This window comes from Nipponia nippon, unplaced genomic scaffold (genome assembly GCF_047370975.1).
Source record: "Nipponia nippon isolate SJK-2023a ecotype South Korea unplaced genomic scaffold, ASM4737097v1 scaffold_24, whole genome shotgun sequence".
In the NCBI taxonomy this organism is placed as follows: domain Eukaryota; kingdom Metazoa; phylum Chordata; class Aves; order Pelecaniformes; family Threskiornithidae; genus Nipponia; species Nipponia nippon.
The window spans coordinates 1,001,073-1,026,012 of record NW_028262341.1 but is presented as its reverse complement, the minus strand read 5'-3'; the positions used below and the strand labels follow the sequence as shown (position 1 = coordinate 1,026,012).

At 38.9% G+C, this 24,940-nt stretch overlaps 1 protein-coding gene and 1 long non-coding RNA gene across 6 annotated transcripts in view; one reads left to right on the top strand and one right to left on the bottom strand.

Annotated features, from left to right (window-relative positions):
* ATG10 (autophagy related 10) overlaps positions 1–24,940 on the bottom strand; it is a 92,122-nt gene that overhangs the window by 18,421 nt on the left and 48,761 nt on the right. For all 5 annotated transcript variants that reach the window (XR_015705593.1, XM_087761373.1, XM_087761375.1 and 2 more), the window contains exons 4-5: positions 20,484–20,610; positions 9,253–9,350 (exon numbers count right to left, since the gene is read on the bottom strand). Coding sequence is in view for 4 of the 5 variants with exons in the window: in XM_087761373.1 (XP_087617499.1) it covers positions 9,253–9,350; positions 20,484–20,610 (225 nt within the window). In the remaining variant the exon portion in view is untranslated. The remainder of the gene's footprint in view (positions 1–9,252; positions 9,351–20,483; positions 20,611–24,940) is intronic.
* Positions 3,546–8,790, top strand: LOC148055301 (uncharacterized). The gene is made up of 5 exons (XR_015705594.1): positions 3,546–3,591; positions 4,065–4,180; positions 6,369–6,416; positions 6,725–7,008; positions 7,762–8,790. It is a non-coding gene; the product is annotated as an uncharacterized LOC148055301 (long non-coding RNA).

The following is a 24,940-nucleotide window of genomic DNA, read 5'->3' as shown; positions in this document are numbered from 1 at the left end:
AGCTATTTTGGGAGAACACGAGTCTAGCATCTTTCTGTGGTTCACTCCCCTTCTACTGCTCCAGCATGTCTGCTGTATTAAGGATGATGGAGGACGCATTCCTGCCTGGTAATTTTGCATCCATTTATGGACAAGTGGTCTCATGAATTTGTCTAAATGCTTTTGAACTGCTGATACCATCTGCTTCCACAACTTGAGAGCACAGGTGCTTAGGCATAAATTGCTTTCTGGTAACATGGATACCCATCATCCATTTAAATGGCACTTGTAATGCCTTTTTTATTTAAAAAAAAAAATCTGCCAAAGGGCCTGACCAAAAGCCCTTGCTGCAGAAAACAAAAAAGAAAATTATTAGAAAGTTTTCAACGTTTTGTGGCCATACCAGTTGCCTCCCAAATGAAGCTGAATGTGTCATATATGATATCCATTTCTTTCATATTGTGCAGTCAATGTTGTTGTGTATTTTAGAATTTTTCACAAAAACATTCAATAAGGGGGAGTGCACAGTATGCAACTTCATTCCAGTTGTGAATTTATGTCCACAAAGTCTTACTGGGAAAAGCATGATTAAACTGTAGTGCAGCTATACATTATTAATTAATGCTTAGTTTTAAAATAAAACCTACTTGATAGCTTGTACAGTACTACCGCTTGGTTTAAACCACAGAAGTTCAATACATCACAGAAAATTTTAGTTGGAAATAAATATCCACCCAGCTTTCCCATTCTTTGATTTTTCCCTGTGAAACAGCTTTCCAGTCTATACTGGTAAGAATGCTTTTCCTCAGGAAGCAGTACTAATAATTTTCAAAAAATATTAGCAGGGGATCCATAGCAACTGTTGATATGACTCAAAATGATTTAAGAGCTATCTTAGCAACCTTCTGTTAAGATATACTGTATACAGCCTCCCCCACTTAGCAAAATCCCACAATATGGCAAGAAAGATTTGTATGTCTAAGAATAGCTACCTACACACATTTTTCAAGATGACTGAGCCATAATGATTTAAATCCTCCCTACCACAGTTTCAGCAAGATGTGCCTCTACAACACTACATCAATGTGTTCTGTTCAGAGTTTTGAATCTTTCTCGTTTTTTAAATCACACCATTAACATCCCTGACATTTTAGAAATAATGTTTATTGATTTTTCTGTTAACACTGCTATAAATTAAGTGATGTAATGGACAGGATTATTGAAGTACAATAAAGAATATGTCTTCCAGATTCTTAACTACATATTGAAAAAGAGCAGACTTTGGATTAATATAGAACTAGTGCAGTTCTGTGCTGTTATTTGGGTAGTTTAGGTTTGGTTGACTACTTTTTATATGACAGAATGGACATATAACAGCGATGATATTAGAAGTACCTGCTACGTATCAAATGACAAAAGAAAAACACGTCATTCAGATGAAATTGAGAAATAAATGTTGAGAAAAAAAACAGATACAGGAGAATTCCTTATCACTTGCTATTCTGAAACTTAAGATCAGTACTTTGTGGGACAAAGTTGCTAACTCATCCCTTTTTGTAGTAGAAGTGCTATTAGTAAATGGAAACAACTTTATTCATTGTAGATGAGGACTCAGAAAAGGGTTGAATAGTCTGCACCTGAAGATGCACAACCCATGCAGAAGGAAACCAGCAGAATCAACTTCAGTCCTAACTTGACTCGCATTGGTATCAACAGTCCACAGCTTTTTATTTTAAGGGTTACACAAGATGATCCCTTAAGCTAAGACCTGAACCACTATGGAGGATCTTGTAATAGACCACCACACAGAGAACAACGATCTCCCATATTTAAGAATTCATTCAAGGTTACAGAACAGCAGGAACACACCAAAGGAGAAATAAACTTTGAGAAAAGGTATATTTGCAGAGACCGCTATTCATGTTAGACCATTAGGTTTATCTTTTCTGCAGTGCCATGAAGGAGAGACTCATGAAAAAGAAGTTTTATGAGAAGACAGAGTTGACAGAATAACACAATCAATGCGACCACAGGAAACTTCTCATTCTTAAGAATCCTGAAGGTTTTTGCACCCTTCTAGAAGCAGAATTTCAGACTGGCAGAAGATCTGAGTTAATAATCCTGAGGCTTAGGTTTGCGCTGTCCTCACAAACTGCTACATTTACAGTTGGTATGAGAATGCTCTGAATGTCTTTTTCTGGAGAGACAGCAAAGTACTAAACAAGCAAAATGCTGATTTACTGTTGGCAAATCCAGAACCAAAGTATCACACACGAAGTGTGTTCACTCCTGTGGCTGGGGGGAGTGCTTGCACACACACCTCTAAGTCATATTTTGGTAACAGAAGTAACTGCGTCTGAATAATTTTGGTTAACAAAGGCGGGAGGAGGAGGGATGTATGGACACATGCGCTCTGTAACTTCCATAATCCTTCAAAGTCCTGACCCACAGATTAGTTTTTTAGACTATTTCTGCAGGGCTTTCAAGTCTCTAAGCTTTCATTCTTGTTTTATTGGGCAGTTTTTCAACAGTTGAGCCTCCTGTAATAACACAATTCGATTTCTATCCTTACATGTTTGATTTTACATTCCATCATCACAAAGCATTGATTAAGCCTTAGCACATATACTTGATTGTCTTTATGACTTTGTTTTCTCAGGGGAAGGTCAGGCTTTATGAGAACATCACACTGTTAAAAGCAAAATTTTTGGTGATACTTAGTACTGACTGTGATCAGATACATTCATCAGCTTTTAAAATTCTCTTAAAATTTTTAAAATTCTCTTCCTGTTTGCTTCTACACAGGAAAAAAATAACTAAGATATGGACTTGCACAAGTTACAAGAATCAAAAATGGACTTGGGCACATACGTTCAAGGGCTTGTATCTAAAATTTGTAAAATTACTACTCAGCTTCGTCGTAGCCTTAGAACTGCATGTTTCTCAGAGTGTTGTCTCTCCCCACAGGAAAAAAAAAAAACACATTTGTCACTGGGCATGTGCATAAACTGTATCTTGAAAAGGTGATCAGTTTATGGCCTACGCCCTGGTAGGACTCTCAGAGTATGTCTGTGACAGCAATGCAGGTAACCTGTAGGCATTCACGCAGCATGCCTACCAAAGCAGGTCTTGCACAAACACATCAAAAAGAAAGACGAGAACGCAGTTACACCTCCCCTTTACTCTACAAGCAAGTAGAGAACTAACCTGAGACATGAGAGACCTAGATTCAAATTTCTTTTCTGCTTGATTTAACCTCTTGACTTCCTAGGAGAGCAGATCACCATTGACCTACATGGTATTCTGAAGCGGGAATGCTTCACTTCCCCTTGTTGAAGTCATTCTACTTTGTATACACTTTTATAAATACCCATCAGGGCAAGGAAAGGATGAAAAATTACTAGTGTCTTTACTCATTTTTTTTCAATCCAATAAATATTCTACTATTCTTACACAAATTTCAGAAGGTTCCTGGGAAATAAATGGGCCTCAGTTTACCTTCAAATAGGTGACTGTACACATCACCAATCCAGTACCATTTCACACTCTCTGCAGAAAACAATGACTCAACTGGATGTGGAGACTACACTACTGTCTTGGTCCTTGATGCAGGTACTTCAAAATAGGTTTGGAGCACCCAACCATACCAGGATGAAAATTCATGCACTGCCAACACCTATCCCATACCCATACACCTATCCCATACCATACTAACAAAAAAGGACTTCAGTCTGGAAGACTGTCATCTCAGCAACTTTTCATAGACAATCAGTTATCTTGTAGCTAGAAAAATATAAACATGGATCACTAAGATAGTTGAGCATCTCTGTTCAGTTTTTTTAATTTATATTTTTAAATAGTTAAATTATTATCTGAACTTTTGGCCATTAAACATACATCAAAATTTTCAAAGCAGCTTTACTGATGTATGCAGTAATGTGTATAGCTTATATGGAAGTGTGTATACAGTATCTGGTGAAGTTATTATGCTCTTTAATCTTCATGATCCTCAGGTTTCTAAAAATTAGAGAACAAAATCTGATCTTCTCAGGTACTTATGGCCTCTGTATTTCCAAATCCTACAGTGAGGACCTAATACCACATAGTCTGAAGACAGAAGTTCTGGCTATAACCGTATAGTCACCTTCTGCTGCTTCACATTTCCCATTCATCTTGGGAGAGATTTCCAAAATGATAAAAGGTAAAATGTAGCCTTTACAGATGAACTAAACTTTAGTTATCCTTGCTTTTTAAATTCCTGAATGTTAAATCATGCACTACCATGTGGTAAAGTATGTTAACCTTTATAATCAGGAAGACTTCCTCCTCCTTTGTTTCATTTCTATTCTCTACTCTCTTTGTTCTTTGCTTTTGAACCTTTTTACTATTCTTGTGTTTTTTTCCTTTAGAATTGTCTCATCATTTTGTATTTGACCATGGCACTTTTGGACTGCTGCCAACTTAACTATGACTCTGGTATATTATACCTGGATATTAATGTCATGGATCTGCTGTTCAGTTACACAAAGGACCATTATGTTTGAGCTGTTTTACACAATGCCACTATGTATTTACCTAAAACTGTACTGGACTTCTCTGCTGAATATCACAGTACACGTGAGAAAAATACGTGTCTCTCTTGCTGCCATCCATCACCATGATGACTTACTTCATCTTTCTTTTGTCTAGACTTTTCTTTCCATTTAGTGTAACTTTCTTTTAGCTGGATGCATTTGCCTGAGTTTTTGGAGAACATGTCGTGGTTTTGTTTTCCACTATTAATTGAAATATCTCCAGGAGCCTTAGTGTTATTTTTACATTCATCCTACTTGCAACTTCTCTCAGTCTGACATATCTGTCTTTTTCTCCTCCCGCCCCCTTCCAAACATCTAGATCTCTTATTTGCTCTTACAGCTGATATATAACTGGCTTAATAAGTACTTTTAAAAAGCAATGCAGTCAGGAAAAACACCAGAGCAGGCAGCCTGAGGAGCCCAGAAGGTTACCCAGCATGGTGGTATGGGGCATGCAGGGCTGGGATTCCCTCCTAAGTCAAGCTAAACACAAAAATCCAACTGAGGGACAACTGAGGAAAGCTCTGTTTGTCTGCAGTTAAGGAAAGGCTACAAAGACTTGGAAGGGAGCTTCTTGTAAAGAGTACATTTCTAGCATCCATTAATTTGAAAAGGTGAAGAGACATTCTTTTGTGCAGAATGTGTAGAGAGAAATAACTAATACAGGATATCCTCAAAAGCACCCACCAAGTTACAAGTGAACTATTCAGGAGACAGGCATGCAATGCCTGCAATTCCACTTCTGACTCTTTGTAAAAAGAAGCTAAAATCACAGTTGGCAAGGGTTCTGAAAAGCAACAGTAATCCATAAATACTCCTTAATTTTCCTGTCATTGCAGAATTAAGCTACTTCCAGCTCACACAGATCTTACCAGGTGTGCTAAATTGATGTCATTATAAGCCATCAGGAAATACCCACAGAGACCTGTAGCAACATTTAGAAGTTTTGTTAAACAGCTGTGTGTTATAATTGATTTGTATTATTTAAAACAGCTAAAGCAAGTTATCGCCGGATGTAGAAAAGGGATGACTGAAGACTCCAGGGAGATTTTACTCAGAAGAAAGCCAATCATAGGAACTTCATTTGAGCATTTTAAGATTATTACTAGAGGAACTGCAATTAAATCATCACCATTTATCAATTATCATTATAAAATACTGTGCAACCTTATCATGTTAATTTATTTATGAGAAGGTAACCAGTTGACTTCTGCTTTTTGCAACAAAAATAATCTAGTCAGTAAAAACAGTTGAAGATGCTTCCTCTGAAAATGAGTGTGACTTTTCACAATAATCAAAATTAGCTAAAAAGTTCAAATTTTACCTAAAATTTGCTTTTGGCAATGTAATTGCCAAAAAGCTAAATTCTTTGGAGCTTAGGCAATGTCTGAGTTCCTGATCTCAGATATATTTTACCATAGAAAGTATAAGCCAAAATACAGTTGTACCAAAAATGTGCACAGATGTGGCACCCACATTTCATAAAATACATGGACTGTAAGTCCGAAATGATTAGTGTAAGATCCTGGACGTAGGAGGAAAAAAAGGCACTATGACTTTTTTTTCCTAATCTGCTATCTATTGAATCAAAGTAGAAAATCAGCCCTAGTTAAAAGTTAAGTAACATTATGTGTGGATGGTGGTAAGCTCAGTTTTTCTTCCCAGTGGTGGATTGCTTGTAGAATTTAAAATTTCTATCTGTTTTGGAGCAAAATCCTAAACCTTTTCTCTCTGCTGTTCATGTGTACTGAGAGTTCAAACCTGATTTGGTGAGTTTGCCCAGTGACTTGCATTATACGATCTGTCTCCCTGCAGGCAAAGCCTAACCCACATAACAAAATGGGTCAGCAGAAAAGCAGAAAGGTAAGAGAAAACTCTCTATTTCAATTCAGAACCCTGATTCATTTGAGGGGGAAAAACAGTCTTTTTCTTGTAGACCTAACTCTTGTTGTGATCTGAGGCTTGCAGGCTAGTGCTTACAGTATGTTTTTAATATCTTTCATAATTCCTTTGAGAATACTGATTTTTACTGCTGTTTTATATTTGGACTGGCATATGCATCTGTCAGTTAACAAGGGAAAGTGTTTGTTGAACCAGTGGTTGCTGGCACTGAAAATATGATAGTGTTCACACTGCTAATTGTACTGGTGCTTTCCTCTGCTCTGATTCAGCTCGAGAGATGTACACTTCCACAAACCATGCATTCCTTTGTCCTCTTATCACTTGACTGAATGACCATAAGCAAGTGCGCCCTCACTGCCTGGTGCCTTTCTGCTTTCATCTAAAATTAACACTGGAGACCTCTTAAAGCCGCTTTCCCGGAGGCTCTCTCTCGCAGCCATGTGGGAAAGTACATTTCCAATCCAGGAATGCAGCCTTTGGACCAAGCTCAATACTGATGTAAAGCAGGCTAACCTCGCTGAAGTCAGTGGAATTCAACGACCTTGAGCGACAGGTACACAGTCTTCAGGGAGAAGCTGTACATAAAAATGGCGTAGAAAAAAAAGTATAATAATTCCAAATTATGTAGTGGGATTGCTGAAGGATCTTAACATCTCTGGCTTCTGCTACCTGCCAGCAGTTCCAGTGTTGTGTACAGTCTATATTACTCTAGGATAAACACATTTAACTTAGTTTGTAATCTTATTTAACTGAAAGTCACCTTAATGTTATGTTCAACAGTATTTTGCTACTGTAACTTTGCTAATTTCTCAAAAATGTTTTTCCTTATATCTTAGTTTGTGTTTGTCACTGGACTCACATTGGTGAACCGCCTCTGGAGAGGTGTCACAGAGACAACAGGTTCAGTACTCCACACATTTTGCAACCCATAAAACCTGTTTCTGCAAGCCTTTGTGTGTATGTATCTCACACACATCTCTAGTTATTATATGCAGGACAGTTTTACTTTACTGTTCCTTAAGAGGCAGAAATAATCTCTGGGTGGGAGTGACCTGGTTTTCCTTTTGGCTTCCACCACTCTGATTTTACACATTCCAAACATATTGTTTATGCTTTATTCTCAGAAGTAATGCATTATGATTTATTACCTATACAGAGCTGTAGGTTCTTTGCAGACAAATAGAAAGAGACCGTGCTTTCTACAGAGGAGCCTGAACGTGGCTTCAGGCCACAGTATAATGTGAGCGTGGAGAAGGCACGCCACCTCTGTAGTGCACATAGCAGATTCTCCTGTACGTTTTTGCAGGTGGGAATATAAACTATACACAAGCCAGAACAGCTCAGCTGGGAAATACCAGAGATGTCAGCCCTAAAGAATACCTAGCATCTGACCGTGGGGTTACTGGTCTCTGTCTACCAGGAATGCAAGAAGGTGGATGCACTGAAGGCAAAGTTAATTGAATCCCCTGCCTCTCTATACAGAAACAGTCATGATTTAGTTACAAATCTGAAACTTCAGCTATAAATCATAAAACTTGACTGAAAAATCTGAACTGCAATACTTTCTTGTGCAGAAAATCAGTTATCTGCTACCATATTACATTATTTTATTAAAACCTAGTTTTCTCATCTTCATGCTGCAGTAGACAAGTCAAGTAATTAATACTTTATGTAAAAGCATGTATTACGAAAATCTGCAAACTCACAACTGGAATTCAGACATGCACAGCAAACATCAGAAACCAATGCTTGTTAGGTTCTCAGGGAGCTATTATGATACAAATAATGGTCCGTGACTGCAAAAACATGAATGCTGCTTGTGTTCCCTTGACTGAGTACCATCTACAAATAAGCATCCTGTAATTAAATTGTATTACTTGAATTAAGGAAACACTTGTAGAACTCAGTTGAGGTTACATCCCTGTTGTGCCAGCTGCTGTAGTAAGAGACCTGTGTACCTGGAAACAGCTAAGATCAAAAAGTCAGGGAAGGAAAGGGGAAGAAGAAAGGACACATTAGTATCTTTGTCTACAAGAAAAAATTCACACCCGGAGAGTCTCTGTTCTTTGTCCAAACTTGCACTGGAGGCCTGGAGCCGAGGGAAGAAACCAGAGTAACCAACTCAGCTCTGAACCATGTCTCACCCTTCCTTGAACAAGTATGACTGTTTCCAAGAGAGCCATCATCACAAGTCTGGGAATGGTTGATGAAATGATCTGGTGACTTTAAAACCACTTTAAATAAAAGTTATTTGAATAGCTCTAAAAGAAGGCAGTCATATCACAGTTTACTAATCTGCTTCCTCTTGTAAAACACAGCATTCATTAACTACTGATTCTTAAGGACATTAGTCAGCAATAACTTATTATTTGATTGAGAGACCAATTTTCTCTCCTTCAATTCTAAGGATTGCAAGTCTATTTAAAATTGAAAATTACACAGTCTTTTTTGGTAATTTGATTAACAGATAATCTATGAAATGTTACGCTAATATATTTTACTTATATAAATAGGTCTACTTTTGTATTTATCCAAATCCATGATTACTTGGAAATTGCCTGAAGTTTTCAGGATTGGCTTTGGAAAAGTATTTTAAATGAGAGAGAGTGTCACATTAAGTCTTAAATGGTAAACAACCATATATCCTTCAAAATCCAGGACTAAAACTATCGTTGGTAACTGGTTCAGCACAACCTCAGTTAGACTTCTACATGTTTTATTTGTGTCCAGGAAGGCCATTGAGGATTCAGACATATATTGCATTCATCAATTTTGTAAAGGACCAGTGGTTTCTCACCTGCTGTGTAACAGTGTCCCAGGGCCCCTCCAGCAGACGAGCCTGGTAGCATGCATGAACACTTTTCCATATTTCATCCAGAGTTAAAGGTCTTCCATCTGTGGGGGGGGGGAAACAACCACCCACAGTCAAACCTCTTAAGCATGCAATATCGTTAATACAGAATAGGAAAAGTAAATCTGAAAATACTGATTATCTGGAAGCAGATGGAAAAATAACAGCAAAAATTGACTGAGCTCCTTCTGGCCCCATAACTCCAAAACAGTGTTGTTTCAATCCTGACTGAAGGTGCATATAAAACTACCCTAAATTCCCTGTTCAGCTTTCTTCTCTGTCACCTGAGAGTAACAACTTACTGTTCTGGCTGTAAGGTGTGAAGTTAAACTGATTTTGTAAAACAATGCTTGGATAAGATAAATTTAAAACCACAAAATAATATTGTGAACAGTTATCTTACGTAAATACATGCAATTCATAGTGAGAGAGTGGAAAAAATCTAGGGAACAGAATTCTGCAGACAAAAGTTTACTCCATCTTGGTAACCTACATGCCCATATTTTTTTCTTGAGCTGCATTTATATAGCATTGTTACATCAGATTTTTAGTTGTGATGTTAGAATTATGCCAAGATATTAGTGTCAACCACTTAGAAAATAAGCATGTCAGTTTTTCCTGAATATTTGTTTTTGGCAAACAGCAATAGAATATTCTGATATACTTTCAGTAAGTAGCTTCATCTTGGCATTTATTAGGTGTCAGAAACCATTATTCTGTGATAAATAGTTTTATTCTACTGACATTTTCATGTCTGTAAAATGAACAAGATTTATTCACCCAATTAACATTTGAATGCCATGTTTAGATATAAATTAAAACCAGCTGCCTACAGCCTCTGTTTTATCTTATTTTATAGAATCACAGAATCATAGAACCGTTAAGGTTGGAAAAGACCCTTAAGATCATCAAGTCCAACCGTTCACTTATCACTGCCAAGTCTACCACTAAACCACTGATGTTTGCATTTTTCAGGATGGGTCTGTTCTTCACCATTACTTGAACACCAGTTAAGGTTTTCTTCATTTCCAGTAAGCCTTGTGACATGGCATTTACCTGATGTATGACAGATCTTAAATCTGATTCAGTGGTTCCTAGCTGACCCCTTAATTTGTTTGCTGCAACAATACAGGTCATATTTTATATTACAGAACAAAGATCCAAAACTACCTCCACAGCTGCGCTAACACTGTTAACAGCCAGTCGTTTAATATGAATCATATTCATTGTAAGAAACTTTTCATTAAAATTCAGAATTTGTCCCAGCTGAAGGAGTACATCAAGAGCTGTGACTTGCATATAGCCACACCAGCTGGGATGCCACACTGTGTGGTCTTCTAAGCTTAGTTTGCCTGCAGTAATAGAGCCAAGAGAAGTGAACACAGACTGAACAGCCAGTTTGGGATTCATCATCAAGCCAGCAGGTGCACCATCTGAGAGGACTCGGTTCCTGCCCTGGACCAGTACTGCTCTCTGTCCATCTGTCTGTGCAGGTAAAGCCTCATCAAGGGGTAGTCCTAAAACTAACATGAAGCATTTTATTAAGTAAGAATTTGTATCGCCTAAAGGAGAGTGAACAAAGTAACCCGCCTAAGGGATCTCGAACTTTACAGTAATAGTATATGTTGCAAATAATTCCAATAAATGTGATTTTCTGGGTGTGTAGCATTTCATAGAATCATAGAATCATTAGGGTTGAAAAAGACCCTTAGGATCACTGAGTCCAACTGTTAACCTAGCACTGCCAAGTCCACCACTAAACCATGTCCTCAAGCACCACGTCTACCCGTCTTTTAAATACCTCCAGGGATGGAGACTCAACCACTTCCCTGGGCAGCCTGTGCCGGTGCCTGACTACCCTTTCAGTGAAGAAGTTTTTCCTAATATCCAACCTAAACTTCCCCTGGTGCAGCTTCAGGCCGTTTCCTCTCATCCTATCACTCGTTACTAGGGAGAAGAGACTGACCCCTACCTCGTTACAACCTCCTTTCAGGTAGTTGTAGAGAGCAATAAGGTCTCCCCTCAGCCTCCTTTTCTTCAGACTAAACAACCCCAGCTCCCTCAGCCACTCCTCGTAAGACTTGTGCTCTAGACCCTTCACCAGCTTCGTTGCCCTTCTTTGGACACGCTCCAGCACCTCGATGTCCTTCTTGGAGTGAGGGGCCCAAAACTGAACACAGTACTTGAGGTGCAGCCTCACCAATGATGAGTACAGGGGCACTATCACCTCCCTGGTCCTGATGGCCACACTATTCCTGATACAACCAGGATGCCATTGGCCCTCTTGGCCACCTGGGCACACTGCTGGCTCATGTTCAGGCAGCTGTCAACCAACACCCCCAGGGCCTTTTCAGCCAGGCAGCTCTCCAGCCACTCCTTCCCAAGCCTGTAGCGTTGCATGGGGTTGTTGTGACCCAAGTGCAGGACTCGGCACTTAGCCTTCTTGAATCTCATCCAGTTCGCCCCGGCCCATCGGTCCAGCCTATCCAGGACCCTCTGTAGGGCCTTCCTACCTTCCAGCAGATCGACACTTCCACCCAACTTGGTGTCATCTGCAAACTTACTGAGGGTGCACTCAATCCCCTCATCCAGATCATCAATGAAGATGTTGAACAGGACCGGCCCCAACACTGAGCCCTGGGGAACACCACTTGTGACTGGCCGCCAACTGGATTTGACTCTATTCACCACCACTCTCTGGGCTCGGCCGTCCAGCCAGTTTTTAACCCAGCGCAGAGTGCACTTATCCAAGCCGTGAGCAGCCAGCTTCTCCAGGAGAATGCTGTGGGAGACTGTGTCAAAGGCCTTACTAAAATCCAAGTAGACAACATCCACAGCCTTCCCCTCATCCACTAAGCGGGTCACCTTGTCATAGAAGGAGACCAGGTTAGTGAAGCAGGACCTGCCTTTCATAAACCCATGCTGGCTGGGCCTGATCCCTCGGTTGTCCCGCACGTGCCACATAATGGCACCCAAGATGATCTGCTCCATGACCTTTCCCAGCATTAACGTCAGGCTGACAGGCCTGTAGTTCCCCGGATCCTCCTTCCAACCCTTCTTGTAGAGAGGCATCACATTTGCTAACTTCCAGTCATCTGGGACCTCCCCGGTTGACCAGGACTGCTGATAAACGATGGAGAGTGGCTTGGCCAGCTCCTCTGCCAGCTTCCTCAATATCCCTGGGTGGATCCTGTCTGGCCCCATGGACTTGTGGGCATTCAGGTGGAGAAGCAGGTCGGTGACTGCCACCTCTTCGACAACTGCGGCTTCATTCTGCCTCCTATCTGCATCTCCCAGCTCAGGGGCCTGAAAACCCCGAGGATGACCAGTCTGACTATTAAAGGCTGAGGCAAAGAAGGCATTAAGTAGTTCAGCCTTCTCTTCATCCTTTGTGGCAATGTTTCCCTCTGCATCCAACAAAGGATGGAGATTCTCCTTGGCCCTCCTTTTGTCGCTGATATATTTGTAAAAACATTTTTTGTTATCTTTAACTGCAGTGGCCAGTTTAAGTTCTAGCTGGGCCTTTGCCTTTCTAATTTTCTCCCTGCATAACCTCACAACATCCTTGTAGTCCTCCTGAGTTGCCTGCCCCTTCTTCCAAAAGTGGTAAGCTCTCCTTTTTTTCCTGAGTTCCAGCCAAAGCTCTCTGTTCAGCCAGGCTGGTCTTCTCCCCCGCCTGCTCGACTTATGGCACATGGGGACGGCCCGCTCCTGCGCCTTTGAGATTTCCTTCTTGAATAACATCCAGCCTTCCTGGACTCCTTTGCCCTTCAGGACTGCCTCTCAAGGGAGTCTGTTAACCAGGCTCCTGAATAGGTCAAAGTCTGCCCTCTGAAAGTCCAAGGTAGCAGTTCTGCTGACCCCCTTCCTTACTTCTCCAAGAATCGAAAACTATCATTTCATGGTCGCTGTGCCCAAGACAGCCTCTGACCACCACATCACCCACCAGGCTTTCTCTGTTTGAAGTGTTTCTGCACATATTTATAAAAAAGCACCAAATTCTGAACTTTAAGCACCATATAGCAGAAACATGTGGCAAATAAAGTATCTGAGCATATTAACTAGCACGTAGCAGCATATTAACTAGCTATACTATGCCATCCTCATGAATGTGAGACTTGTTAGATCGTCATGTCCTCTGTCTTATGATGGCAGATACCAGAGCTCTGCTGGAGATGGTCTAACATTTACTAAGAAATTTGTTACAAATGCATGTTAACTTTAGAAGGATGTATTTGGATATTGGGAAAAACTTCTTCACCGAAAGGGTAGTCCGGCACTGGATCAGTCTGCCCAGGGAAGCGGTTGAGTCTCCATCCCTGGAGGTATTTAAAAGGCGGGTAGATGTGGTGCTTAGGGACACGGTTTAGTGGTGAACTTGGCAGTGCTAGGTTAATGGTCGGACTCGATGATCTTAAGGGTCTTTTCCAACCTAAACGATTCTATGATTTATGCTCAGATCATCTGTGTGCAGGCAGTATGAGATGCCATGCATACTTGCAATTTTCTGTTTTCTATTCAACCTGCAAAGACAATGCAGAGAAAGTTCAAATGTAACATCTAGAACAACATACATTCTAATGCAAAATTTGATCTGCCACTCTAAATTTTGTTCTGTACACCTTTCTTTGTATCTGCGAATTTTTATAGTAACACTTGAGCAAATTTAGATCGTACACATGGAAAGGGTTACTCTGATTCTAACCATTAATCTCATTTACAGAAACAATCAAATATTGTTGAAGCATTAATCATATTATGGTTAAAATTGAGTTTTGTCTTTACCTCATGGATTTTATTACTTCATGTATGAGAAGCAGTATATCTTCCATTGTATTTCAGTATAAATTCATTTTCATTTCACAGAAAAAAACAAATACATCCAAACTGAAAGTTTCACTTCACAACAGAGTGAGATCACAGACAGTAAAATAATTAAATAGTTAATATAGAGTAATTGCAATGTTTCACTTAGGAACAAAAAACTGATCTGGGCATTCTGATTATGCACTTACATATTGAAATGTGCTTGGATTTAAATTTCCTTACATTTTTAATTTTCTGCACTATTTTAATGTATTTCACTAAGCTTTAAATGAGTTTGAATTAAGTGTGGTTTTAAACTGAGTAAGCTTTCATACATGCTCCCAAGTATTGTGTTCCTGTAAATTCTTACTTAACTGATTAGCTCAGAAGATGGGAGGCCAGATGCAGCAGGAAAGAATAAGTTATCAATACTTAAAATGGATGTGAGGTTCAGCTACATTGCTAGGAACAGTAAGACCCTTGCAAAAGGAGAGGGGGTGGATGGGCAGTTTCCCCATCCTCTTTTGTGGGATGAAGACCCAAAAGTCTATTGAAAGAGTTTTCTCACTCAATAAAACAAAATAAAATAAAACAACACAACTACACTAAGATCTTAAAATGACTGACAGAAGGACCCATTTCGCGTAATCTGGCTGGAGGCGTGCTTTATATTTTGAAGCTCCTCAGTTTTTGTGGTCATCTGCTTAGGACGATATAACTGAACCCATTTCATTTGCAAGCTCCCAGATTTGCACAAAACACACATCTGTATTCTTCTGGCACTTTTAGACCCCTTTTTCCAGGGCTGCCAGCATTCACATGTTTAGCAGCCCTGTTACACATTCTTGCAACCCACTGAGACCTCAAATATCCAGCTGGGCTGACAGAGCAGCCTGTAATTGTTGCTGCTAGCAACAAGGGGCCACTGTGGCACCTGCTGAGCCAAGCAGCCTCTCTGCTTCTTGTCTCATTCTTTCCTGTGATGGAGCTGAACTCAAAAAGTTCAGCCAGAAAAAGAAGGCAACAGCAGCATCAAGCCAAGACAAGTGGCAGGAGAGGGAGGCAGAGGCTTCAGATTCACCCAGCAGTACATTTACTCATCATCCACCCACAACGACACAGCTGCTGAGGTGTTTGCAGCTTGTCCCAAGTCTTATCCCAAGTCTAGCTGGGAGCAGGTGTGCAGACAGAACTGGAAGTTTGCAGTTACATGTACATTTTGTATAACTTAACTCATTAAATAATTACAGAGAGTGAAAGGAAATAGCTGCTTGTGGGTCATGCCAGATTTACTGTACCTTTGTCTGAAGCTCCATGCCTTCAATGCCACCCGTCTGGCACATGACCCATCATCAGCTCATCAGTACTAACCCAGGCTCTGCCAAATACAGACTCTTATACAATTAACTTTACATCTACCCAACAAGAAAGGCCAAAAGAGCCTGGGAAGTAACCAACTAAGATTTCTGTTGAGAGAAAGGAGATAAAGGATAGGAGTCAAGAGCTCCTAAGTATGGGTTCAGTCTCTGCCATTAACTAAGGGCTTGAATCAACCAGTCCATCTGCCTTAATAGCCAGGCAAGAACAACTACAGCCTTTCTATCACAAACTCAGATTTTTGTTATTTAAACTGTCTAGACAATAACAAACTTTTCTGAGAAAAGCTTCTTGATGGTCCACTTGGGGTTAACTCATTTATGTCACCACAAGTAAGAAACAGTTAAAAAGCAGATGGCTGAGTGCCCCCTCACAGCAGCAAGATGTGGCATTAAGACATCTAAGTTGCAGCTCCCAGCTGACTTGGCACCTTAATTTCTGCAAAGAGCAGAAATTCTTTAGGCATACAAATTTCATGTACACTTTCAGAGAAAATTTTCAGGCTTTACAGGTTGCTGTATTCTGTTTTCTTGATGTTTACTGTGGGCTTTTAGTAATTTCTTAGATTTCTAATTAAAGGTTACTTGACAGTTTTGGTGAAAGGGTGCACAAATTGTTTTGAGGCTTCATTCTGGCATACTTTCCAAAGAAATATTAGGGGTTTGTACTCTTAAGAAACCATTGCCACAAAAGAAAAAACACCCTTACAGCTTAGGAGAATATCTGATTATACAAACTATTTGATTTTCTTTATGTCCAAAGCCATGACAAAACCAGTTCATATGAGACATGGTCTTAAGAGGAGCTATTTTTCTGAGAAAGGACACAGTGGTTACATGCTCTGAGTTCAGGGAGTAAGTCTATATTCTGTAAAGTGCATCAGTCAGGCCCAGTACAGTTATGAATACAGCAAGTCATGCCTTCAAGGTTGCAGGAAGTTACATTATCTTACAAGCTCCCTCTCTCTAACCACTGATTAGCATGGTTTTTATTGGCAGGGATCTGTCTATATGTCAGAGAGCTAGACATATTTTGAGCAGGTCAACTTGAAAATCCCATTCCTTCTCTCTTTTCTAGAGGAGTTAGGCTGCTGTCCTCATTTGACTCCCATTAGTCCTGCTCTTTCTTTTCAGTGCTTAGCCAGCATTCATGATTCTTCCTCTACCTTTGTAGCAAAAATAAGAAGAGAAGTGTGAGCCAAGCCATTATTTTCTTGACATGCAGGGTGATCCCTGAATGATGCCCATGTCCACCGGAGATTGTGTTACTTCTATCTCACTGTCAGTGCAAGAGGTTTTTGAATGTATGGCTTCAGACGATGACAGTTCAGGAAAAGACCAAAGTTCCTTGACATCTTAAAGACTAAGAAAAGGGGAAAATACTCTCATGATTAAAGAAAGCTTACTGGACCTAGCCCAGCCCATCTGGCTGATGCCAGCATTGAAGGGGAAGGCTAATTGCCTATACCATCTGTCTCTAAGAGGGTTAATTGCTGACATCAGATACCAGCAGGGGTTCCTGCATTTCTTCAACTACCTATTTGGTAATCTCAGAAGCCAGAGAAAGAAAGAAGGGCTCCCATTTCTGAAAGGTATGGCATGCATAAGACTAATTTTGGAGAAATGACACCTAGTTCTCTGAGACTCCGATGTACTGAGGACCACTGCCTTGAGCTCCTGACAGACTGGGACTTCAGCAGGTCTGAATTTAGGAATATATGCCATGTGGGCAGTATCATGAGGTTGTGAAAAATGTTTATTACATATATATATATATATATGTATATGTACCACAAAAATATCTTCTTGTAGTCTATAATGTTCCCAAACATCTTTCCAGACAGAGTCATCACACTTAATCATTACTTTCAGGTGAAGTATTTGTCCTTGCACAGAACAAGATCTTCCCTGTAAATCTGTCCCCAGAGACTACCAAAAAGCTTAGATGTCTCTCAAAATGTTTCAGTTCTGTTGCAATCAAAATTTCAAACCCTTACCTTGCACTACCTTACGTATCCAAGTTCTTATGAAAAAAAGAAGTCTAAAGATGAATTCCAGAAAATAAATTATTTCATCCAATTTAGACAGCAGCAAGGATAAGGATACAATGCAACTTTTGTCCTTCTGCAGGAAGAACTGATCTGCAATGTTTGAGAACAATCGTTAGCAGAGAGGAGGGAAAATTGGATGTCTTTATTGTCACAAGCTCCTGAAGGTGCAAACCATGCTGCATACGACAGGAAAATCTCCCCAGCAGCTCCTTTGGAAGCCTTTTTCCTGGAAGGGACTGCGAGAGACCAAGCAGTCAATGAAAACTGGACTCACATATGATGGGAGAAAGGCAGGATTTTATTATTCTAGAAAAGTTTTTAAAGAGTCTATTTGGAAGACCTCAGATTTGGACAGGCTGACACCAGTTGCTATTATAACATACAAAGTGAGGAAGTGAATATTGCAAAACAAGCGAAACTACTTAGTCAGGTCGAACAGAAGAATTATTATTTCCTAGGCAGGCCTTGAGGTGTAATGGCCACTTAACATACTGCCAGAGAGGAAGCAGAGTTTTGAACTAAAACTCTGTGCCCTGCTGCTGGGGAAGGCAAGACAGGGCAGAGCTGTGGAAACACTGCAAGGATTATAGCTCACCTTCACCTCCTGCAACAAGCTCTCATTAATATTAGGATCAGTATGGACAGGATTCAAGGGAAACCATGAACAGCACACAAGAGACTTGTGAGGAACCGATTCTGTTACCTAATCCACAAATAATGGTAGGAATTTAGACTGGGAAATTGATGTAGGTCTCAAAAGAAGATTCTTCCCTGATTATTTCAGCTGAGGAATGCAGTGAATATTACTAGTTGTCTGAGAAACAAGGTAAGGAGCCTATCACATGAAGACTATTACCTCAAAGGAAAAAAATCTAAGGGCATTACCTAGAGTCTTCCTCATACCAGGTTCAGGACAACACAAAAGATGCTTTGCTCAGATATCTCAAGTGATTATGAGTGACTGTCATCTGCACATTCCTGAAAACCCCATGTTGGGACCTTCAGACAGTGCAGCACGGGCGAGCAAATAACTTGCAGGAATGACAGAATTTTTAATTTTCAAAAGTAAGCTATCCATAATTAAAATAAGAGAATACTAGCTGAAAATGTTATTGGAGAAGTACTTATTGCCACAATTTTGTATCCTTCTCCCTTCAAGAGTCAGAGAATGTTAAATGTTAAAAGAGAATGTTAAATGGTGAAGAGAACCCAGGTGACTTTAGGAATTATCTAAAAGAAGTCCTTGTTTTCCATTGTGAAAGGTTCCCAAAAAGTGTTTTAAAACATAATTGTACTTGTAGGAACAATTACAGTTTTGTACTGCAAGGGGAGCTGTTGGCACATAATACTATGATTGTGCATTAGATCATCCACTAGCTTCTGTAATATCCAGTTCCAGCTATAAGGAGTCATGTTTCAACACCTCCGATTCCCTGATGCTGACAAGCTAAACAACTTGTTTTGTCTCTGGGAGCTCTTCTCTGGTGATTAACTGCTTATGGTGAATACTAATTATATGAAAGTACAGTACAGTAGAAATAGTGTCCTATTTCCTCTACCTGCAGCGTCTCCATCCTCTTCTGTAGAGACAGTGCACTATTAATTCAGCTAAAACCAAGAAGATCACATTTTTCAGGACCACAAATAGGTTAATCTGTCTCTTACAGCAAAACTTTATCTTCCTGTCTGCACAGTAAGTTCAAAGGCAAAACACTGCACATTTGTAAATGCCTGTAATAATTTTAGAAATAAATTTGCAGCAGGATGTGTGCAAATGAGTTCTGTTGGTGGTAAAGGCAGAGCAATGTCCCCAATTCCCCACATCCCAGTTCGAAAATTTACCCCGAATTATCCATTCCTGAAACTGCACCTCAGACTGAAATCTTTCCACCAGGGAGTCTATGAGAATTTGTTCTTCAATTTTAAATCTAAAGTGCCTTTTAAAACGCTAACACTGCAAAATTAGAAACCATTAAACAATATAAGGCAGAGAGTGATTAAATCTACCAAACACATTCAAAGCAGCTTAAGCCACTTTTTAATTAAAAAGGAAAAGATATCACTGGCAACATACAGACATCTTTATCTAGATAAAGTTAGGAGGTTTTTCAAAACACAAAAGATGCTGATGCTACCATGCAGGAGACTGAATGAAAGGACTCGAAGATTTCAATCCCTCCGCCCTAGGTACACAGTCTTTGGGCAGAGAGGAATAGAGCACAGCCAGTGCTGCAGTGTGATCACTCTGTGTTTGCTGATTAAATAAGTGACACCAACAGCGGCCTTGGAGGGAGGCTGTGTGTTCCTCCTTCCTTCCTGACAGGATGGTGAGTGAAGTCACAGTGGCTATAGCAATTGAGTAATGGGTAACAAGATGTACATATCAGGGAGGAAAGAAGATCAGTTACTGCTTCCAGAGCCAGTTTTAATAGTCAGAAAAAGGCAATACCTTATTGGTATTGTTTTATTTTTTTAAAGCAGCAAATTTAAATAGAAAACAGCATACACTTTTAAACGTACATTTAGAATCCAGCCTTGTGGCTCAAATTCAGGCTCCAAAGAAACAGACACAGTTCTGCTGAAGTACTGTAACTATGTCCACTTATTTTGTAGCCAAATTCAAACCTGCAGCTTTAAGTTTTTGTATTCATTTAACAAAAAAGAACAAGAAAAATGACCATCAGTTTTAGTCAACCACAGGCAAGATGCCAGGAGCCAAAGATCAGCCTCCTTCAGGATGAGATGATATCATCTACTCCAAGGTCCTGAAGCTCTGTGTTGGGAGTATAACAAAATTTACTGGTGAACAGCCTCATCTCTTAATTTCTTATTACATATGAGCATTACTGTGTTCCTCAATTTAATACAAAATCTGTGTTTTTAACATCTATTGCATTCAACATATTTTTATTCTTCCCTTTGTCCAACAGAAGATTGGTCTTACCTAAAAAGCATGCCCTAAAATAAAGCACAGGTACTTGGTAGCTGCTGGAGTACAAGACATGATATTCATAGCGAATCACTTCTTCTGTTGCACAAACTCCAGCTACTTGAGAATCATCCGAAGACTCCTAAAACAAGAAACATGAACGCAGTAATACATCAACTTTTGTATTTGTATCAAGGGAAAAATAATTACTATTATTGTAATAAATTCAATAAATATACAGAACAGAAATAATGGCAATCACCCCTTTCACCGCACTCTCATTTGAATTCCCAAAGGAATTTTTCAATACTAGCAAGAAAATCACAAAAGTCCAAAACCTACAAAGGCATCTTACAGACTTACTTCCACAAACTGTGAACTGTGTGTAGGCATTTGCAGAATTGAGGTCTTTCTAAGTGCAGACTGCTTTTGTAAGCAAAAGACAAAAGCTCTCTAAAATCTTTACAGCACAATAACCGGTACAATAAGGTGACTACAGCTGCATATCTCCTCATTACCTTTAGTACAGACCATTTCAAAAGTGTATCCTTAAATAATCTGGTTTTGCTTGCCAAAAGACAAATCAAATGTATCCATCAAAAATTCTCTGTTCTACTTTATTTAAAGGCTTTTTGCCAGAGGTTGTTTTTGCTAATAATACTTCTAAAACTGAGACAATTTTTTCCTGTTAATGTATATTTCAGGTGTAAAGTAAGTAAAGTTTGTTGTAGATTTGAAATAAATCAGAAGAGATGGAACATATTGCATTGAGATATACCCCAGTTGCAGCACAAATTTCTTAACATTTCAAATTAATACTGAAACAGTGCTAAGCACCCAGTTGTTTTGATTTTTCTAAAAATTGTCGATACTCAACATCTCTGAAAATGGAACCATTAAATTAATAATGCCATTAAGATTAAATGTTAGAACAAACTTTCCAAGAAGACACTATGGGTGTGGACTTCTTTGGTTTTCAAACCCCCAAATTTACATGCATGAACAAAGCAACCGTAATGCCCCACAGGTTGGGTGTGCATTTCACAACTTGACTATTGCCAAGCAACTGTGAGTACTGTCTCTGTCCAAGCAAAATAAAAAAAGATTTAACCGAAAATAAGAACCAGCATCCTTTGAACACCACATTGGTTTAACACACAAGAAATTTAAAGCTATTTTGCATTTTTATCTCATATCCTTTACTCAACTCAGCCATGAATGAATCTATGAAGAGATATAAGAACTGATAAACTGGAACAGTAATGACTGTTTAAAAAAGTGTATTTAGAGTATTAGACAAATTTAGTGTATTAGACAACCAGATGCTGCTGAGGCATATGGATAGAAGATCACAAATGGAGAGCCCAGACCTTGTGAAGCTACACTCCAAGGTACTGTAAAGACATTTTTGGACATTAAATGAGAAAATCATAGATGCTCACAGAACAGAAGGTTTCTGGGAAATTCTAGACAGCTGTAGGAATAGTTGATTCTAGCTTATCAGGAAATAGATATCTAAAGCATTTAAAGGGAATATTAAAGAAAGTGCTTTCTGTGTTAACCTAGTTTTAAAAACTGTATGTGAAGGGATACTAAAGACATGTCAGAAGGGACAATGATGATTACTCTATCTGACTTCACGGCCACGTAAAGTTAGGTATGCTATGCCCAGTTCCCATGTAAATGTGTAGCAGACTAAGAAGGCAAGTTCTTCTCCTCCTCATATATCATACCCTCTGATCAGCTGTGAAATACAGATTTTAAAAAAATCTCTCAAGGAAAATAGAAATTTCTTCTCTATAGTAAGCTGAACTTTCTTTAAAATGGATCCATTTTCAATGCTTTCATGTGAATCGTAACAGAAAGAACAGCAGCAGCATGTGGTAAAAGAAAACAAAAAACAACTGCAGATTTGCTTTCAAGTTTGTAGGGGTGGGAAAGAGTCCATATTCAGAACTGAACCTACATTAAAATTTACAAAAGCCTTTCAGATCAACCTCCTGGAATCAAAATGATACTGCTTTACAGACATTATGTTTCATCAGCTATTACGGCCTTGCCTATTGCTTAGTCACTAGCAATAGACTTAGTCACTTAGTCACTAGACTTGCCCTAAAAAAGCATTTCTCCTGGAAATGGCAAGACTACCTGTTCATGTATTAAATACTGTTGTTCTAGAAAAAAGCTGTATGTATACACATACTTCCCTATTCTGCTTTCTGTATATAAGGGTAAAATGACTGTATACCTTCACAGAAATACTGATATCTAATTTGTAACGATTTTAGACTGAATGATGAAGAAGCCATATTCTGTATTACCTCCAAATACTTAGGAAAAGAAGTAAGTTAATACTCACTCAAAAAAGAAATACTCAAATCTGTATACTCTTAGGAAAAACATGTCTTATAAAAACCCTACTTACTATCTCAGAAAGTCACAAATTAAGCTAGGAACAACTTCATCATTAAGAATTCAATTTACTGGGTTAGCATGGATTTCAGCTGGTAAGCAACTTCTATCTTCATTTTCTGGATTAGGAAAAGGAAAGCAAAGGAGAGACTTTCTAATTTCATTGTTCCTTTAGATGGCCACTGAGAAATCTTGAGAATTTCTGTCATTACCAGACAGATATTAGATGGTGATGTACTTCCCAAAACATCCTATTACTTCCAGAGAAAGGTGATTTTATCCAGAAGTGGCCTTCCCAGAAGATGTACATCGTCTGATGGCAGGAGAGGCAGCAGAGAAGGGAAGAAGGCAGCTTTAAGGCTTTACTCTTCTAGACAGCAGAATATTTTTGGACACATTTATTTTGCATTATCCTGGATTTTTTTGACTGATAGTTTAAGCAGTTTCTGAAATCAAGCATTCAGCTGAATGCAAAGCTCAAAGAAGCTTTGAAACTGACATTCTTCTGCTCTGCAACAAGATGGACTTTGGTCTACTACAAAGTTCCTACACTTTTTCCAACTAAGTTTCTGATACTCAGATCTCTTTTTCTGCTGTTTCTAGTGACAAGTGGGCGCATCGTATTTGTGATACACATACAAAGGCAGATAGCTGAATCCTTCTTAGGGCTACCTCTAACACCCTTTCCTTTCAGTAAACAGCAGTTTCAAAACTTCTTACATAAAAAGATACAGCATTGATGTGTAATCCTGTACTTTACAGTCTCTGTAAGTACAACGCACAGTATTTATGCAGGGAAAGTACATTTTGGAGCCTAAGAGTTTTGATGGTATCTCTCTAGCTGATGAGATGAACTTTGCTGATGAGATGAATAAAATGAGTACAGTCATTTTAGGCGATCTTTGGAACATCTGAAAATCTATGCATGGCTGAATAAAGCCATGGAGCTTCAGAGAGTTTTGTATCAGCCCAAAAGAAGAGATTTGTTTTTCACTCTTTAACCAACTACTGATAAAGCCATAAATATAAAACATAGTTGAAACTTATTAAAAAAAAACAACTCCACAGAATTTTATTTTTATATATGTCATATGATAGCCTATTTAATTTTTTTTCTTCAAGTAATTGTTCTACTTTCCTTTTTTTATGTATACTGTTATTCTATCTTTTTGAGCTAATGCTGAATTTTAGTTAACTGTAATGGACAATATCAAAATCAACTTTAGCCTCAGAAGATTTCGTAACTGCTGCAAAACATTCATACATGTACACACATAACAAAACAAATTCATAATTTTGCTCAGATCTTGTAAAGACAAAACAAACATACAGGTTTTGACCAAACTGCAATCATTAAAATGCTGTGAAGTAATGTGATGTCTTAATTTTTTGTTTCTGCTTTGCAAATTTGCTTGCATGCTTGCCATGCTTCAAGTTAAAACTGTGAATCCAGGACTCACTGACTGTTTCCTAAACAAATTGGGAAGCTGTCATCAGGAAGCATCTGCTCCTCTATTGCTCTCACATAAAATCATTCTCATGCTATGATAATGGACTATTGAGTAGATATTTAAAAGTAATGTACATATTAGAAAAAAGATAAGCTGCAACTACCTAATTAATTATATTAGTTCCACCATAAATGAATTATCACTGAATTTAATTGATATAAAATTGTTCTCAACCTTTAAGTATCTCCTAAATAAATAAAGTTGATTTGTTCCTTTTAAAATTATAAATTATTTAAATCAATAGATAAGAAATGTCATTCTGAAGGCAAAATAATGTATTTGTACTGTTTTTATTCCTCCTGATGAAGAAGGCAAGTTAAAAACCCCTGGTAACAAGTTAATTTGACAGCGGGATAGAGTTAATAGCATGTTTTGATACTCTTTAGTAGTAACTGTGCTCCACAGACCGAAGAGCAGCAGGAAGGTATGGGTTAAGGCAGGTCACTTTTGGAGGGAGGGCTCCAAAGGAAAGGGAAAGGCCAGGGAAGTGACAGACAGCGTAAACTGGGAAGGCGACAGAATTACCTGACAAAAAAGGGATTTTTCTCT